This window comes from Hemiscyllium ocellatum, chromosome 3 (assembly GCF_020745735.1).
Source record: "Hemiscyllium ocellatum isolate sHemOce1 chromosome 3, sHemOce1.pat.X.cur, whole genome shotgun sequence".
NCBI classification, from domain to species: domain Eukaryota; kingdom Metazoa; phylum Chordata; class Chondrichthyes; order Orectolobiformes; family Hemiscylliidae; genus Hemiscyllium; species Hemiscyllium ocellatum.
In genome coordinates this window covers 127,515,372-127,534,505 of record NC_083403.1, presented here as the reverse complement: position 1 = coordinate 127,534,505, position 19,134 = coordinate 127,515,372, and the positions used below count along the sequence as shown (strand labels likewise).

At 42.4% G+C, this 19,134-nt stretch overlaps 1 protein-coding gene across 3 annotated transcripts in view; it reads right to left on the bottom strand.

Annotated features, from left to right (window-relative positions):
- The window catches only part of grhl1 (grainyhead-like transcription factor 1), a 120,446-nt gene extending 101,903 nt beyond the window's left edge, over nucleotides 1-18,543 (bottom strand). For all 3 annotated transcript variants that reach the window (XM_060853405.1, XM_060853413.1, XM_060853422.1), the window contains exon 1: nucleotides 18,316-18,543. In XM_060853405.1, the coding sequence (XP_060709388.1) occupies nucleotides 18,316-18,335 (20 nt within the window). In that variant the 5' untranslated portion in view covers nucleotides 18,336-18,543. The remainder of the gene's footprint in view (nucleotides 1-18,315) is intronic.
- Between the last annotated feature and the right edge of the window lie 591 nt (nucleotides 18,544-19,134).

The window sequence follows — 19,134 nt, the reverse complement described above, 5'->3', positions numbered from 1 at the left end:
CTTCCCACAGAGTTCTAGGGTACACCTGATCAGGTCTTGGGGATTTATCCACTTTTATGTGTTTTCAGATATTCAGCACCTCCTCCTCTGTAATAATGATATTTTTCAAGATGTCACAATTTAAACCCCCATGTTCTCAGTCTTCCAAATCCTTCTTCACAGTAAACCTTGATGCAAAATTATCATTTCATATCTCCTCCATTTCCTGCAGTTCCACACACAGGTGGCCTTGCTAATCTTTAAGGGCCCTATTCTCTCCCTAGTTACCCTTTTGTCCTTAATGTATTTGTAATGTCCTTTTGAATTCTCCTTAACCCTATTTGCCAAAGCTATCTCATGTCCCCTTTTTTTGCCCTCCTGATATCCTTCTTAAAATATACTCCGACTGCTTTATACTCTTAGAATCATAGAAATATTATCTTCTGGAGAATCACTCAATTTCTGCTGTCTAGGCCTGATATATGCTTCCTTCTTATTCTTGATTAAAACCTCAATTCCTCTAGTCATCCAGCATTCCCTACACCTACCAGCACTGCCCTTCACCCTAATAGGAACATACTGTCTCTGAACTCTCATTATCTCATCTTTGAAGGCTTCCCATTTTCCAGCTTTCCCTTTACCTGCAAACGTCCGTCGCCATCAATGTTTGAAAGTTCTTACCTAATACCGTCAAAATTGGCCTTTCTCCAATTTAGAACTTCAACTTTTAGAACTGGTCTATCCTTTTCCATCATGGTTTTAAAACTAACAGAGTTTTGGTCACTGACCCCAAAGTACTTCCCCACTGACACCTCAATCACCTGCCATGCCTTACTTCCCAAGAGTAGGTCAAGCTTTGCACCTTTTCTTGTAGGTACATTGACATACTGAATTAAAAAAAATTTCTTGTACACACTTAACAACTTCCTCTCCATCCAATTCGTCTTTGAGTCAAGTATTCATCTCTCTAATCTTATGAATCCTGTGCTAATTTTCACGTGGCTCAGCATCTCACATTCAACCTGCTTTTATATAAAGGAAATCACGTATGGGTACCCAGCTTTATCAGGAGAGATATACAGAAGCTTTTCTCAATGAGCACCAGTGCATCATTTTTCAGGGCCCATCAGAGCAGAATATCTGCTTCTACCTGGAGGTTGTATTTTTCAGAGACAAACATTTCTCATTAACAATATTCACCTCACCTCAGTCATGTGCGGCTGTCTACTCACTGATAAAGCTGTAGGCACTTACCTGAAAGCAAGTGACTTAGCCTTGTGCCACAAAGGCTGACATGAAGATGCTCATGCACAGACTCTGGTAAGCAAAAATCAAGAAAATAATCTCGCGGTAGTGGTATGAGCACTTGTTCTCACCATTTCCCGGATATGACTGACTCCTCTAAACAGCCACTACCTGATCCTGGTGTTGTTGCTTCTACTCATTATTCAAACCCCTGTCTCCCATTGCCTCTAACTCAGCCACAAACACCACTATTTCTCAGTAAAGGTAACATGCAAATTCTTATTCAGCAAGGAGCTATGGGGTATCAACACAGCACTAGGGTAGGCTGCAATTCGAGTATGAGAGTCCTGTCAAGTGATATGGTTGGTAATTCATTTCAATCTTTTGTTGCTTCAATGCTTCTATACCACATTACAGACAAGGGACAGGACAGGGTAGATCAGAAAACAATAAGATGCAAAAAACAGAGAAATAAATTGTAGCTGAAAGAAGAAATAAAAGAAACCTAAATCTGCTCAGTACAAGCTTGGGAAAGTTTGGAGTAATTAGTCACTGGATTTAAGATCTTTTTAAACATGTTCTGGAAAATGCAATTGAAATGCCAAAAAGAGATCTTTTGTTTTAAATTCAATTTATTTTAATAGGTCTGCCCAGATTCCTACCTATACAGTACTTATTCTACTTTTCGCTTATACTTCAATTTTTATTTCAAAAGGAATCATTTTAAGCTGAGTAGCTTTCCTTATCAGACATTTGCACCCTCAGTTTTCTCTTTTTAGAATCCCACTGCAGCTCAAAATCTTCAGAAGACAGAACCCTTCAATGCATATGGAAAAGATTCTACAAAGAGGAACAGGAAACTGCTAAGAGTGTAATTGTCTACTGAAATATATTCTTTGGCTACACCTCATTTTAGGTGCACGCCTTTAAACCATGTCTGATTAACCCTCATACACACACACACACACACCTAATAATTTTCCAGCAGAGATTTTCTAGGTTTCAAAGAGCTCAGTACACCCTGTCTTGCTGCCAACGGTGAGTAAGCAAAACAATACCAAAGTTTGCTTCACCACTGACGCTATGATTGTAATTTTACTGTTAAATATGAGACTAATCACATTTTTAGGACCCTACTTTAGGAAACATGGAGAAAATACCTTAGATGCTCGTGTAAGAAAATATCTCATCTTGAAAGGTGTTTCCACATTGTTCAAAATGGCTTACAAATCACCTGACCACATTTACATTATGTGGAGGAGGGAAATGCTATGGCACAGGAGAACTGCCAGCAGTCACTGATCATGTTTGATACCACAAATGATCTCCTCAACATAGTTTGATAATAAACTAGATAAAGTGAAGCTAGGTGGCACGGCGGCTCAGTGGTTAGCACTGCTGCTTCACAGTATCAGGGAACAAACTTTGCTTCCACCCTCAGGTAATTGTCTGTCTAGAGTTTGCCCATTCTCCCTGTCTGCATGAGTTTCCTCTGGGTGCTCCAGTTTCCTCCCCCAGACCAAAGATGTGCACGTTAGCTGAATTGGCCATCGGAGATTGCTCTGCAGTGTCCAGGGACATGTAGGTTGGTGGATGAGCCATGTAGGGGTGTGAGATGCTCTTCAGAGGGGTAGTGTGGACTCGATGGGCCGAACAGCCTGTTTACACAATTCTGTGATTTAACTTGTGTGCCAAAGGAGGATACCTGTTTCTTGCAAAAGTCAATGGTGTATTTGGACTTGTTAAATTTAAATCATTTAATTTAAGCACTGCGAATAACACAAGGTAGAAACATACAAAATAAACCTCTCATGTTTAATCAGCATCTTTAACAAAAAGCAAAGTCTCAGCACACTTCAGAGATGCAAGCAGAATATAGAAAGCAAATACTTGCAAAGGCATATGGAAGTCATCCGAAAGGTGAACAAAGAATCAAGGGACAAGTTAGAAGTCAACAGTTGGGGCGGAGCTAAGGACAAAGTTTCAGAGTCAAGAGTGTGGTGGTGGAAAAGCACAGCAGATCAGGCAGCACCCGAGGAGCAGGAGAATCAATTAGAGTCAAGAGTGTGGTGCTGGAAAAGCAAATAATTAGAGTCAAGAGTGTGGTGCTGGAAAAGCACACTTTGCTGCCTAACCTGCAGTGCTTTTCCAGCACCACACTCTCGACTCTAATCTCCAGCATCTACAATCCTCACTTTCTCCTACAAAATTTCAGAGTACAGGGTCCTTAAGGCTATTAATGGCATGGAGAAGAAATACAAAAGAAACCAAAGGAAACGAAGTGTGAGGTTTAGAACATAGAACAATACAGCACAGAACAGGCCCTTCGGCCCATGATGTTGTGCCGAACATCTATTCTAGATTAAGCACCCATCCATGTACCTATCCAATTGCCGCTTAAAGGTCGTCAATGATTCTGACTCTACTACTCCCACGGGCAGCGCATTCCATGCCCCCACCACTCTCTGGGTAAAGAACCCACCCCTGACATTTCCCCTATACCTTCCACCCTTCACCTTAAATTTATGTCCCCTTGTAATACTCTGTTGTACCCGGGGAAAAAGTGTCTGACTGTCTACTCTATCTATTCCTCTGATCATCTTATAAACCTCTATCAAGTCACCCCTCATCCTTCGCCGTTCCAACGAGAAAAGGCCGAGAACTCTCAACCTGTCCTCGTACAACCTATTCTCCATTCCAGGCAACATCCTGGTAAATCTTCTCTGCACCCTCTCCAAAGCTTCCACATCTTTCCTAAAGTGAGGCGACCAGAACTGCACACAGTACTCCAAATGTGGCCTAACCAAAGTCCTGTACAGCTGCAACATCACTTCATGACTCTTGAATTCAATCCCTCTGCTAATGAACGCTAATACACCATAGGCCTTCTTACAAGCTCTATCGACCTGAGTGGCAACTTTCAAAGATCTACGTACATAGACCCCAAGATCCCTCTGTTCCTCCACCTGACTAAGAACTCTACCGTTAACCCTGTATTCCGCATTCTTATTTGTTCTTCCAAAATGGACAACCTCCCACTTGGCAGGGTTGAACTCCATCTGCCACTCCTCAGCCCAGCTCTGCATCATATCTAAGTCCCTTTGCAAACGACAACAGCCCTCCTCACTGTCCACAACTCCACCAATCTTCGTATCATCTGCAAATTTACTGACCCACCCTTCGACTCCCTCATCCAAGTCATTAATAAAAATTACAAACAGCAGAGGACCCAGAACTGATCCCTGCGGAACTCCACTTGTAACTGGGCTCCAGGCTGAATATTCACCATCTACCACCACTCTCTGACTTCGACCGGTTAGCCAGTTTTCAATCCAATTGGCCAAGTTTCCCTCTATCCCATGCCTCCTGACTTTCCGCATAAGCCTACCATGGGGAACCTTATCAAATGCCTTACTAAAATCCATGTACACTACATCCACTGCTCTACCCTCATCCACATGCTTGGTCACCTCCTCAAAGAATTCAATAAGACTTGTAAGGCAAGACCTACCCTTCACAAATCCGTGCTGGCTGTCCCTAATCAAGCAGTGTCTTTCCAGATACTCATAAATCCTATCCCTCAGTACCCTTTCCATTACTTTGCCTACCACAGAAGTAAGACTAACTGGCCTGTAATTCCCGGGGTTATCCCTATTCCCTTTTTTGAACAGGGGCACAACATTCGCTACTCTCCAGTCCCCTGGTACCACCCCCGTTGACAGTGAAGACGAAAAGATCATTGCCAACGGTACTGCAATTTTCTCTCTTGCTTCCCACATAATCCTAGGATATACCCCGTCAGGCCCGGGGGACTTGTCTATCCTCAAGTTGTTCAAAATGTCCAACACATCTTCCTTCCTAACAAGTATCTCTTCTAGCTTACCAGTCCGTTTCACACTCTCCTCTTCAACAATACGGTCCCTCTCGTTCGTAAATACTGAAGAAAAGTACTTGTTCAAGACCTCTCCTATCTCTTCCGACTCAATACACAATCTCCCACTACTGTCCTTGATCGGACCTACCCTCGTTCTCGTCATTCTCATGTTGAAAGAATTCTGGTTATAACTGATGTAGAGGAGCAAGGCTATGAAATGATTTAAAGAAAGATAGGAATTTGAAATCTGAGGCATTCAGAAACAAGACAGGAGGGGTGGTTGAGCAGCACTTACAACAGAATAAGGTGCAGGCAAAGTTCCGAATTGCTAATCCTACAAAGGGCAGAAAATGGGAAAGTAATGGAATGGTCAAATCTGAAACTGGAGAAGTGACAGATGAGGATTTTAACAGCAGATGGTTTAGGTAAGGTGTGAAAGTAGACAACATTAGTGGGAGGACCTGGGTTTGTGTGGAAATATATTTTCAGGGCAGTGAGCAGCCACATGCACATAAAGGCAGTGGCTGCAGACTGTTAAGGAATTGGTGACAAGGATAGGGCCAAAGACAGTGGCTCCCATCGCTGATGGAAAGCTATGGGGAAGGGGAGATCTGAGAAGAATGGGGTGTGAAAAGTGTGTCAAAATAAAGTCAACAAAAACTAACTGCATTCCCTTCATCCCATGTGCCAATGACAAGCCGTTCTCCTGAACAAGTGAAGAAGGCATCCACAGGAAGACAACGTAGTCCTTCTTTAAAAATGTAATCACAGCCAAATGACAATTAGGGACTAATCCATAACTTTATAAGGAGGCCATGGACAGAGGAGCAGTGACAGCTTTTCTGACTGGCCCGACCTTATGGGAGGTGAATCACAGGCTCAAAAATGGGCAACTCTAATTTATTTCTAAAAGAGACTTCCTTGTGGATCTTGTGGAAGTGGCAGGGATGCTGAGGGGAGTGGGAAGAAAGGTGAAAGGAGGAGGACTCCTCCCAGCTTGATAAATCCTTGACCTCCCTTGCCACAGGTTGCCCCATACCCTAAACTCTATTTACCATTTGAGAGTTGGTGACTAACCTTGACATTGCCTGCAGCATTCCCCCAAAACTCCACTTCAAGCATCCAGGCCCTTTTATTTCTAGGACTACCTACATCCCCCAGCTGCTTTGGGCCTTGTGTCAATCCTATGTGCTGTTGATTTAAAACCGAGTCAGTGGTTATGGTTTTGACAAATGTTAAGCCAAAAGGAATTACAACTAATCTAATGTTAGATTATAGACGAGCAATTTGATCACACATGTAGTACTAGAGTTGGACCAAGCCAGGATTTTTCAACTGTGCTCTACAGTTATGTAGAGGCAATACTGTGATGTGTGGTGGGGTTGACAATGTCAAAGGCTGAAGGAGCACAAAGATACTGTACCATACTCACCATATTAGAAGATGTCACTTAAGTTTTGGTATTTCCTGTTGTTGAAGTGCTGGGGGGCAGAGACACAATTGGAGAGAAGCAAACAGAAAGTTGTGTGAAAGCTGAGCACAGATTTGAGGAGATAGTATATTCAGAACTTGAGAAAACATGGAGATTTGTGCATGGGCATTAGTTTAAGACATAGTAATTTAAGAAGACGGAGCTTAAGGTTAATTTTCTCAGGAAAGAATAATGAAAGTGATATTGAGTTGGAGGTGGGGTGCATGTTGTAGGTATAGATGACAGCCCTCTGACTGTTTCTGGTCTCACTTCCTCTTCATGACCTGGTATGATCAGAGGAAAGGGTGTATGGTGCATGTCCTGCCCAGTCTAACCATTCACCTATTTACACGACTGCACTTCTGTGGGGACTGTAAAATATCCAAAGACATTATCTCAAATAAACTCAAGTAAAGCACCTCTGATCTTTATTTGGCTTCTAAATATCACTTAGGAAATAATCTAATTGCAACTTGTAAGGCCAAACCTTGCTGCACAGACATTAGATTAGATTTACTACAGTATGGAAACAGGCCCTTCAGCCTAACAAGTCCACACTAACCTCTAAAGACCCATTCCCCAACAGTACATTTATCCCTGACTAATGCATCTAACACTATGGGCAATTTAGCATGGTCAATTTACCTAACCTGCACATCTTTGGATTGTGGGAGGACACCCACGTAGACACGGGGAGAATATGCAAACTCCACGCAAACAGTCACCCGAGGCCTGAGTCGAACCCAGGTCCCTGTGAGGCAGCAGCGCTAACCACTGAGCCACTGTGCTGCCCATTAGCTCAGACATTTTTCTAAATTACAAATCATCACTACAATTCAAACTTTACATTGGCTGTGAAAAAATCATGATATTGTGACACGGTGTATAAATGTAAGTATCTCTTTTTTCTTTAAAGGATCTGTGTCAAACCATGAATCAAACAGCTGAAGGTAAATGAATGAACTTGTGCATGAAGCAATCAAGTGGTTAGTAACCACTAAACAGTTAGCAACCATTAATGTAAACTGGATGGTATGTAATCTGTTCAACAGTTGACAAATCAAAAATTTGCAGCAAATTCTCTGATGTGTAGAGACAGTTTCTGGCAGAACAGTTACTTTGGCAGTTTACCAGGCAAGACACCATGAGGTTAATATTAAAAAGGAGTAAAAGAAGATGGTTGCAGATTGTAATCTATTATACACCATGCTAGATTTTCATTGATTCAAATACAGTGACAACCAATCCACAAAAGGCAATCTTCCACTCCTGCTGAAAGTGAAAATGGTCTCCAGTTTCTATTTGGACTGCCATGCTCCAGTAATTAATACTACTGTTCGTGCAATGGTCCACTAAAATCCTGCATATGAAAGTAAAACAGCATCTTTGAGCCAATATGCCAACAAACATTTCATCCTATAGACGTATAGATTGAGTTGGCTCCTCTATCAAAATAAAATGGCAGTGTCACCAGTCCAGTTTGCATTAGCATTTAACATAGAAGATTGGTTGAAAAGTTAAACATACTCCAACTATAATAGTTTCCGCCGAATGCACACTTAGATTCGGACATTGTCAGAACTGTGACACTGTCAGAACTGTGACACTGTCAGAACTGTTCCCTTTAGAAACTCATGAACTCTTTGTCAGTATAAATGGTGATAATTGTTTTTCAGGAGGCGCTGACAGCTTCCCTCGTAGTTCAGCCTCATTTCAAAAACATCACTGCTTAAGTTATTAAGACAGGCTAGATGAGACATTGAGGGAACGGCTACGTGTTTGCACAAATTGGGATGGCATGGCTGAGGAAAAATAGCTACAGCCAGGCAAGGCTGGAATGGAGGAGCAGCTACTGTCTGCAGGCTGAGGGATGAATAGACTGGAAACTCTACTGTTCCACTTACAGAAGGAGCTTACAGACTCTTTCCGCAATTTGCTCACCAGTCCGGAATGAAATAAAAAAATTGAAAAATAGCCCTTCATGAATAAAGGATGGATGTCACTGAGTTAAATGAAGTGGCCTCTTTTATTATTTAACCTATTTTTCTAATCAACCTGTTCAGAGGTGTCATTATGCACCTCCCGAGCAGGTGGAACTTGAATTGAGGCCTACTGGACCACAAGAAGACCCCTGAAATGATCATTGAGATGGGTGTTATAATTAGATCTTGGGAATGGAAGAATTAACCAGGGCTGTTAATACTATTTGTTAACTCGTCACTTTCACTACAAGGTGCCTGTGTGGAGGATTAGATTCAGATGGAATGTCTCAAAGAATCATCGGAACTTAGAGACCAATGTGTACTAACCTATACTTCACACTAGCCTTTGCATGTTCTTTCATGTTTAAATATCCTTTTTTGTAAACTTGAGACCAGACTGTACACAATGATCTGCATAAATCTAAATGTGTATAAATACTCCTTGTTTTATATCTGATTCTTCTACAATCATTCCCTGCCATTATTATCAGTTATGATAAACAACATAATTAAAGGCAATTAATTTAATTGCTGGACAATTAAAGGCAATTATTTTCTATCATCATAGTCACTTACACGGTGACATTTATAAGGACAGTGCTTATTTCAGGACATTCATAAAGCTCTTTACATTTTGTTTAAGAATGATTGACTTAATTATTCAGGCTCTATATCTATTGTTTAAAGCCACCGATTAAAAAGGAAAAATGAACTGTTTCAACAAATTTTCTTGTCATTTTAAATGTACTTATTTTTCTCAAACTACACTACAATTCCAAATCTGCAAATGCTCTGGGCAAACAGGCAAAGTGGTTTATAGTGTAGGAACAACAAGCAAACTACAAGTGGAAAGCCAGTCAATTCCAGAGGACCGACATTTGCTGCTGCCTTTGAACTACAGTCTCTTCATGTTTCATTTCTCATAAGGTACTGTAAGATGAACATTAACATCAACTTAAATGTTGCTTGGTCATTGTCCATTGTGTGCTGCTCCCTTCACCACCCTTAAATTTACTTCATAACTTTTAAAGATGATCCCAAATCCTTTGGAGAATGTCTGGGGGCATCATTAGAGCAGGTAGCATTAATATCACCAGGCCCACTACAAGCAGTCCAGGTCACTATTTACACTCTTACTGGTCTTATCAGTTTGTGTTGTTACTGATTTCTAAAACCATTTTTTAATCTACTCAATTAACTGGCTCCTAACTTTACAAATTTTGCTTTTTGATGTGAGTCTCTTTCATAGCTCCTTATCAAAGGCCTTCGGAAAGTTCACGTAAACATCCACTACAATATTCTTTATTTCACTTCAAAATAATTCAATAAAATACATTATCTTCCTTTCAAATCTCTTCTTTTTATCTGATCTTTTAGCAAAATTTCCAATTTCCTTCCTCCTGCTGACATTAAACAAGCTGATTTATAGTTCCCTTTTTGAAAATAGAAATTATATGTATTTTATGCTAGCCCTTTGACACTTTATTTTAATATATTGCACAGATACTTGTACTTCTGCTGTCTCCTTCTCAGGACAAAGGAACAGGAATAGGCCATTCAGCCCATCAAGTGTACCTAACCATTCAATATGATCATAGCTGATCCAACAATTTATGCCTTTTACCCACTCCATTCCCATAACCCTATATGGAATTGATAATCAGAAAGTGGTCAAACTCTAAACATACTCAAAGATTAAGCTTCCACAGCCCTTTGTGGTGGAGAACTTTGCTAGTAGTGCCTGTGTATCTTCAGCTACAATTCATCCAAAACTGGAATGTTGGCCTAAAGTTTGGCCAACTTATCTAATACCATATTCTGTTCTCAAGAGTCAAGACTAGCTTTATTTGTCATTTCTACCATATGCAACTGATACAGTAAAAACGAGGAAGCGTTCCTCCAGGACCGAGGTGCTACATGGACAGCACAAACTACACAATCATACGCAGGGCAGCTTAAAGTGCATAAGAAGTGCAAAACACACAAGACACCACAATAATTCCTGACACAACAAGATAACAGGCACAGTGCTGTACAAATTACAGTGTAAAGAAATAATAATAATTAATAACAAATTATTCTAGCAGCAATTTGAAGTCATGCAAAGAGTTTCAGATGGAATAGGGACTGATCAATACAGTGTATTGATGGCTCATGGGTAGAAACTGTTGCACAGTCTGGCAGTGAGAGACCGAAGGCTCCGATATCTTCTGCCAGATGGCAGGAGAGAGAGGAGTTTGGTATGTGGGGTCTTCCACAATACTGTTAGCCTTTCGGATGCAGTGTGTAGTGTAAATGTCTGTAATGGAGTGGGGGGGTGGGGGGGGGGGGGGGGGGAGAGACCCCGATGATCTTCTCAGCAGTCCTCAATACGCGTTGTAAAATCTTACAATCCGAGACAGTGCAATTCCCGAACCAGGCAGTGATGCAGCAGCTCAGGGTACTCTGAATGAACCCTTTGTAGATTGTGGTGAGGATGGAGGTGGGAGGTGGGCTTTCCTCAGCCTATGCAGAAAGTAGAAATGCTGCTGGGCTTTCATGGCTATGGAGCTGGTGTTGAGGGTCCAGGTGAAATTCTCTGTCAGGTGTACACCAAGAAATCTGGTGCTCTTCACGATCTCCACAGGGAAGCCATCAATGCCCAGCAGAGAGTGGTCGCTCTGTGCCCTCCTGAAGTTAACAACCATCTCTTTCATTTTGTCCATGTTCAGAGACAGGTTGTTGGCTCTGCACCAGTCCGTTAGCTGCTGCACCTCCTCTCTGCATGCTGACTCATTGTTCCTGCTGATGAGACCCGCTACAGTCAGCGAACTTAACAATATGATCCGAGCTGCACATCGCTGCACGGTCATGTGTCAACAGGGTGAACAGCAGTGGACTGAGGACACAGCCCTGGTGGGGCCCTGTGCTCAGTGAGATGGTATTGGAAATGCTGTTCCCAATCTGGACTGACTGATGTCTCCCATTCAGGAAGTCCAGGATCCAGTTGCAAAGGGAGGTATTTAGACCCAGCAGACGAAGCTTTCCAATCAGATGCTGAGGAATGATGGTATTAAATGCAGAACCGAAGTCTATGAACAGTAATCTGACACATTAGGTGTCCTTCTTGTCTAGGTGGGTAAGGGCCAGATGGAGGGTGATGGAAATGGCATCACCTGTTGAGCAGTTTGGACAATATGTGAACTGCAGGATGTCCAGTGAGGGAAGCAGCAGGGTCCTAATATGCCTCATCACGAGCCTCTCGAAATACTTCATGATAATGGGTGTTAGCGCCAATGGGGCGGTAGTCGTTGAGACAGGATGCTGAAGACTTCTTCGGCACAGGGACGATGGTAGCGGCCTTGAAGCACATTGGAACAATGGCGCAGCTCAGGGAGATATTTGGGATGTCTGTGAGAATATCCACCAGTACGTCAGAGCATCCTCTGAGCCACTCTGCCAGGGATGTTATCTGGTCCAGCAGCCCGAGGTGGGTTGACTCTACATAGGGTTTTCCTCACGTCGGCTGTGGTAAACACAACACCTGTCATTGTGTGGGGAGGGGGGAGGGGGTGTGGACTTCCTGCTGCCACGTCATTTCATGCCACAAACCGTGCACAGGAGTTGTTCAATTCATCTGGGAGGAAGGCATCACCAGCAGAAGCAGTTGATGCTGTTCTGTGGTTGGTGATGGCTTGAATGCCCTTCCACATGTCCCACGTATCGCCACTGTCCTGAAAATGGCTGTGTATTCTCTGTGCCTGGTTACACTTTGCCTCTTTGATGGCCTGGGTCAGATTGGCCCTCACTGTTGGTAGGGCTGCCTTGTCATCTGGTCTGAAGGTGGAATCACGGGTCCTCAACAGTACACATGCCTTTACAGTTCTGCCTTAACTGTTAAACACAGAAATATAGAACAATACAGCACAGAACAAACCCTTCAGCCCTTGATGTTGCGCCGACCTGTGAACTAATCTAAGTCCATCCCCTACACTATCCCATCATCATCCATGTGCTTATCCATGAATTGTTTAAATTCCCTAATGTGGCTGAGTTAACTACATTGGCAGGCAGGGCATTCCACACCCTTACCATTCCCTGAGGAAAGAACCTGCCTCTGACATCTGTCTTAAACCTATCACTCCTCAATTTGTAGTTATGCCCCCCTTACAAGCTTAATACATCGTACTAGAAAAAAGACACTCACTGTCCACCCTATCTAATCCTCTGATCATCTTGTATGCTTGTACCATCTTTCTTTACTTTTTACTTTTATGATTATTTTTGGTGGTGTCTTCAGTGAAAACTGGTCTGGTTAGGTGCATTGGCCATGCTAAATTCCTCAGGGTGTGCAGGCTAGGAGAATTAGCCATGAGTATGAAGGGTTACATGGATTGGGTAGAGGGGGGTGGGGCTGGGGCTGGGTGGGATGGTTTTCGGAGGGTTGGTATTGACTCAATGGGCTGAATGGCCTGCTTCCTGTAAGGATTCTATGATTTTATTATCCTACAAACTGAAAAAAGTATCTGGTCAGTATCCATGTAACTTTAATATATTTTCCCTTGGGTTTATATATTCTTCTGTGGCCTTATTCATATCTTAAAGCTATGTTACTTATGTGTTTATAAATCACTGCTCATTTTAATTTTATATTTTCTCTTGACTTTCCCAATTGAACGTTTTTTCCAAGTTCACATTCCCCTGTCATCCTCTCCTTTGTTATTTATTGTGCATAACTCCTTTGCTTTAGATTCAATTTTATCTTTATTTATCTGTGATGTTCTACTCTATGCTGGATTTTGATTCATAATAGAGTAAATTTCCTGTATACCATCTCTCTTACAGATGCTAATTGTTGGTCCATCGATATTTTTCTTTAATTTGCTTCAACCAAGTCTTGGATGCTTTCCCACATTTAATTCTCCCTTTTTTTTGTTAACTTACCATTACTAGATCCAGCAGCAAATGCTGCCTTTTTGATCTTCTGGCATATGAGAAAGGAGAATTACAGTTGTTGGTGTTTACAACATGGAAACAGGCCCTTTGGTCCAAATTGTCTACATTGCCCAGTTCCTGCAATGAATCTAGTCCCATTCGTCTGCATTGGTCCATATCCCTCCATATCTATCCCATCCATGTACCTGTCCAAATATTTCTTAAATGATAAAATTGTGTTTGCTTCCACCACTACCTCTGGTAGTCCTTTCCAGACACTCATTACCCTCTGTGTGAAAACACTGTGCATCTGGACACTTTTGTATCTCTTCTCTCTCATCTTAAACCTGTACCCTCTAGTTTTAGACTTCCCGACCATGGAGAAAAGTTGTTGGCTACCTAATTTATCTATGCCTCTCATGATTTGATTGATGTCTATAAGGTTATCCCTCAGTCTCCTACGCTCCTAGATTAATATCTAGATATTAAAAGCGCCATCACAATGTTCCCTTTTCACTTCTTACCCATGCCACTTGGAGATTTATGAAATCTCTTTTTATTGCCACCACTTTTATGCTCCTGCCATCATGTCGATCGTAATTAACTAGAGTTTCCCCACCATTTCTCCTTCAGCCCTATTTTCGAGAAATATTATTACCCACAATATTTGTGATGCCCTACCTCCAGTGATTCTTCCGTTTCCTCTGTTCCAACTGCTTCCTCACTACATCCAAATAACCTTGCCAAAACTCAGGGCACAGACAGACACATAATGTTGTGGGTGAGAAGCCAGATGGCTGACAGTATGAATCAACATCTTCTGAAAAGGAGTGGAGGGGAGGAAGAAGTTGGGAAAAAAACTCAATTTGCAAAGAAGAATTGACCTTAGGTCATTCTGGATTCGTAAGACAGAAAACTGTGATCTCAACAAGTCACTCTCCTCTGCACCACAATGCCAGAATGCACATCCTGCAACTTTTTGATAATTTACATGAAGAATCCAAGCAGTACATATTTTGCAGTCATAAGTATTTAGTGCTAAACTCCTTTGAGATCAATGCTGGATGATCTCAGCAGATTTACAATCAACCATCCAATCAGTAACACAATACTGCATTTATTGATCAGTTAAGTATTGGACATAGCCATTTTACCAACATTGTGACACCCCATATAGGCACTGCATTATCTGGGTGAAATTATGGAAAGAATAACCTTTGCATAGGAGACCTCTGAGTACAAAATAAATGATAGTAGCAATTACTGAAGTAATCAACTACGCTACCCCTTACCTGCACCTGCATTCAACTTCCACTGCAATGAAGAATATGGAGAACCTGTTCTACTATTTCAATTTGGTTAGAGACAAAAAAAAATTGTAGATGCTGGAATCCCAGGCAGACAGGCGGGAGGCTGGAAGAACACAGCAAGCTAGACAGCATCAGGAGTTGCAGAAGAAGGGTAACACCCAAAACATTGACTTCTCCACCTCCTGATGCTACCGGGCTTGCTGTGTTCTTCCAACCTCTTGCTTGTCTACCTACTATTTTAATTAGCATTGAATCTGACTCATTTTTACACAATATCAGAAATTCGAAAGAAGCGAAGGGTTTAGGATATAGTTTTTGATAGTATCTGAAAGGGGGAAAAACAGTATTGTTTCAGCTCTGATGCTAATGACTAGCTAAGTAATAGAAACATTAAGTGAATTATGCTGCTATTTTTAATAACTAGATGCAATCACTCATTTAGAATGTATTTCTTTATTTACATTTAGTAACATATATTGAATTACCACAAATATACTTATAGAGTCAGAGTCATCCAGCATGGAAACAGACAGTTTGGTTCAACCAGTCCACGCTGACCAAGTTCCCAAACTAAACTAGTCCCACCTGCCTGCACTTGTTCCATATCACTCCAAATCTTTCCTATTTGTGAACTTATTCAAATGCCTTTTAAACCGTGTAACTGTACCTGTATCCACCACTTTCTCTGGCAGTTCATTTCACACACGAACCAGTCTCTGTGTAAAAAAAAAGTTACCTCCTGTGTCATGTTTAAAATCTTACTCCTCTCACCTTAAAAAGTGCCTACTAGTTTTGCACTTCCCCACCCTAAGGAAAAGACCCTTGTCATTCACCTTACCTATGCTGCTCGTGATTTTACAAACCTCAATAAAGGTCACCCCTCAACCCACTACACTCCAATGAAAATAAGTCCCAGCCTTTCCAGTCTATTTTTATATCTCAAACCCTTCATTCTCGACAACATCCTGGTAAATCTTTTCTGAACTCTCTCTAGTTTAATAATATCCTTCCAATGACAGTGCACCTGGTCCTGTACACTGTGCTTCAGAAGAGGTCTAACCAATGTCCTGTACAACCTGATTTCCCAACTCCTATACTCAAAGATCTGAAGGCTAACGTTCTAAACACCTTCCTAACTACCATGTCTACACGTGAATAAGGAAACAGCTTATTCCTGAAGGTAAAAGTGCTTCAATAAATGTGACACATTATTCTGATTGAGAAGCTGCTTGGGAGTACTTTTACTAATTATAAATATTTTTGGCATTCGATCCAAAATATCTCTATTCTTCAGGCCAAATACTGTTAACAGAAATCTCACTTGGATAAAGGATGCACCAAATGTGGAATTTTTGAATGATGGTTATCTGCACTGCTTTTCTCCAGTTCACAACTGGAGTTAGAACAGAAACCTTTTAAGGACTTCAAAATATGATCAGAAGTTGCCACACAGAAAAGTTAGAATGGAATTCGAGATTCAATTACACCACCTTCCGCATGAAGGTTAACTTTTGATTTCGGGTTATTCATCCTTCACGCACTGTATTTGCATCATTCCCTTAGTTGCTAAACCACGAAGCATCTTCTCCGCTACAAACTAATGTAAACTTCGTGAAACTCCTAACATCAGGGGTAGTAATCCCAATCCCGAATAACACGAAAAGCTGTGCAATCTCTAATCTTTACAAAAGAACAATGCATTATTTAAATCGACGGGCGTACAGAGGGGTGGGAGTTACAAGGTTAGGCAAAGACGTAGGACATGTTTTGAAGTCTTAACTGGGAATTAGGCTATCGAAGGGATAATAATTGTTAAGGAGTAAAAGTCCTGACTGTCAGGTGCCAGTACTGAAAGAACTGCGGCTTATATGCAATGCATAATGTTGCTGATCTTATTAATGTCAGTGGAACTTTGCCTGGGGTTGACATTCCTTAGGGGAAAGAGGATAAAGCAAAACTGCCTCACGGGGTCATCAGATGAATGATCAAAACAAGGTCAAAGCAATTCAACTTGATGAGTCTTCAGCTACGCCCCCCAATCCCCTCTCACATTTGAGAAAGGTGTTTAGACCTGGGCACCTGCCAGGCGGATTGTTCTCCTGACTCAGGGATTTTATAAAGAGGTGACGGACAACGCCTAGCAGGTGTAGAATTTCACTGCTGCCAAATGTCTTTCACGCCATTTTTCCTTCCAGCCTCCCTCGGTCGAAACTAAACAAGAAAACCGCGGCCAGAAATTAAGAAATCCTGCAGTACCTCGAGGGGAGAGTGAAGCGTGGGATGGTGCTCTGACTTGGGAATTGTATCACTGCAGTGTCACACTGTTCGGAGCGAGATTGCAATGAAATAAGAGAGATGAAGAGGAGACTCTTCCTCCAGTGTGAACCTTCCCCCACACCCCACTCCCATCCTAGCGAGGTCTGTGATGTCGCCTGTTGTAGGGAAATGTGCTAACACTCTCTTGATCACCCTGCAGTCACAGTGAGCGCTCAGCTGAAAACTTTTGCTGAACTGAGCGGTTGACCTGTTGCGCTCGATCCTGACCCCCATCTCTCTACATCAAGGTCCCTTTCCCCAAGTGCGGATCTCTCTTTTCCCCCAGCCCACCTCCACAATCTGGATCCCTCCCCTCAACCCCTCTTTACAAAAAATGGATCTCTCTCCCGCACCTCCCCATCCGAATCTCTCCACCACCACCTGGATCTACCCCAAAAATCCTGATCTCTTCCCTCTTCCCCCCCCCCTCCCCAATCCGGATCTCCCCCCTTCCCCAATCCCACCCAGTCCTTGCACAAAACGTTCCCCAATTTTTCTCTGGTGCTGACGAGGAGCCCCAGGGAACGAACGAACGAACCAAAAAAAAAGGTAAACTTTCTCTTGGGCAAATAAAAAAAACTTTATTGCAAAAGGTGGAGAAACATGGTTTGTAACCCAGCCCACCTGGGAGTTATAAACACCTTTCCATCGAAATTTTCAAAGAATGGGAATTTCCCCATTGGCCGTTCGATAAACCAACCCCCCAAAACAAATCTACGAAAATACTTTTCTTTGAGAGAAAAAAAACGAATGAAGTAATTCCCTGCAACTGATCTCCCAGACAAAACTCGAAATCTTGGGGGGGAAAAAAAGCGCTCGACCAGTTGGGAGTGAGTTTAATGCAGCGTTGACCCTGCAGAGAGTGTGGTGGATACATTCCACCCTGACCCTTTCCTCTTGTCCTTTCCTGCCGCCATCTCCAGTGTCTATGTTGCTCCCTGGAGCAGGTGCTGCTATTGCTGCCTTTGACAGGTGCATCTTCAGCTACAGCTCTTGTCTAGCGCGCAAGTAACGCTCTTGCCACCCCTTGTAAATCAGGGGACCCAGGGTTCAAATCCCACTGCTGTATCACCTCTTTAAACAAGGTGACTGAACTGTAAAGCCACACTTAGCCCCCCCACAGAAAATCCATCACACACACACACACATACATAAACCTCAGCAGCAAACCACGTCAGCTCGCTCTGGGCGGACAGTCCCGAGAGAGAGAGAGACTAGACTTACTTGTCGTGTTCCTGTGTCATTTTCTTCTCCCCTACATACACATACAAACTGGACTTTCAAGTTCGGTCAATGTTCGGGCAAACCCGAACCAGCAGCGTCTCCGCACAGAGCGGGAGCAGAACGGGTTTTTCTGAAATGTTTTTGTTTATTCTCGAACTCACTCGGCCAGTTGTGTTGCAGCGATTCAGAGTGGATTGAGGGTTTCAATACGATTGGGCTGTCGCTGTGGATTTTTTTTGTATGTGTCTGTTTGGCTCTCTCTCCCCCCCCCCCGATCTGATGGCTGATGTGATTGGACATGCTAATGACTCCAGGTAAATTGGGTGTGATCTCAGGTTTGTTTTTCGCATAACCTGTTCTCCCTGGGAGAGACTGAGTGAGTGTTTTTGGCTGTGTTAAAATTTACACAGAGCTGCTTTGACCCCCCCCCCCCCGCTCCAAAAAAAACCACATTTCTGTGGTGATTTTCGTCACTTCAGCAGATCCCAAAAGACCTTCTAATCAGTGAAAATCCTTCAGTGCAGTGGCTGTAGTAGGAAATTCTACAGCGGTATTTGCACATTTTATGAGGTTCGCGGATAAATATTGGACAACGGGTCACCCCGATTGTTCCCGACTACCCACCACGTGTGGAACACTGTTTAACGTCAACAACATGGCACCTCCAACACTGCAGCACTCCCTCAGCCCTGTCAGAAACATAAGCGACTTAATGACGCACTAAGCATCTCATATTACAATAAAATACACTTAATTTAAATGTCTCAAACACTGTGGCTTAATCCACTCTTGTTCATGATAATAGCTTGAGACTTGAAT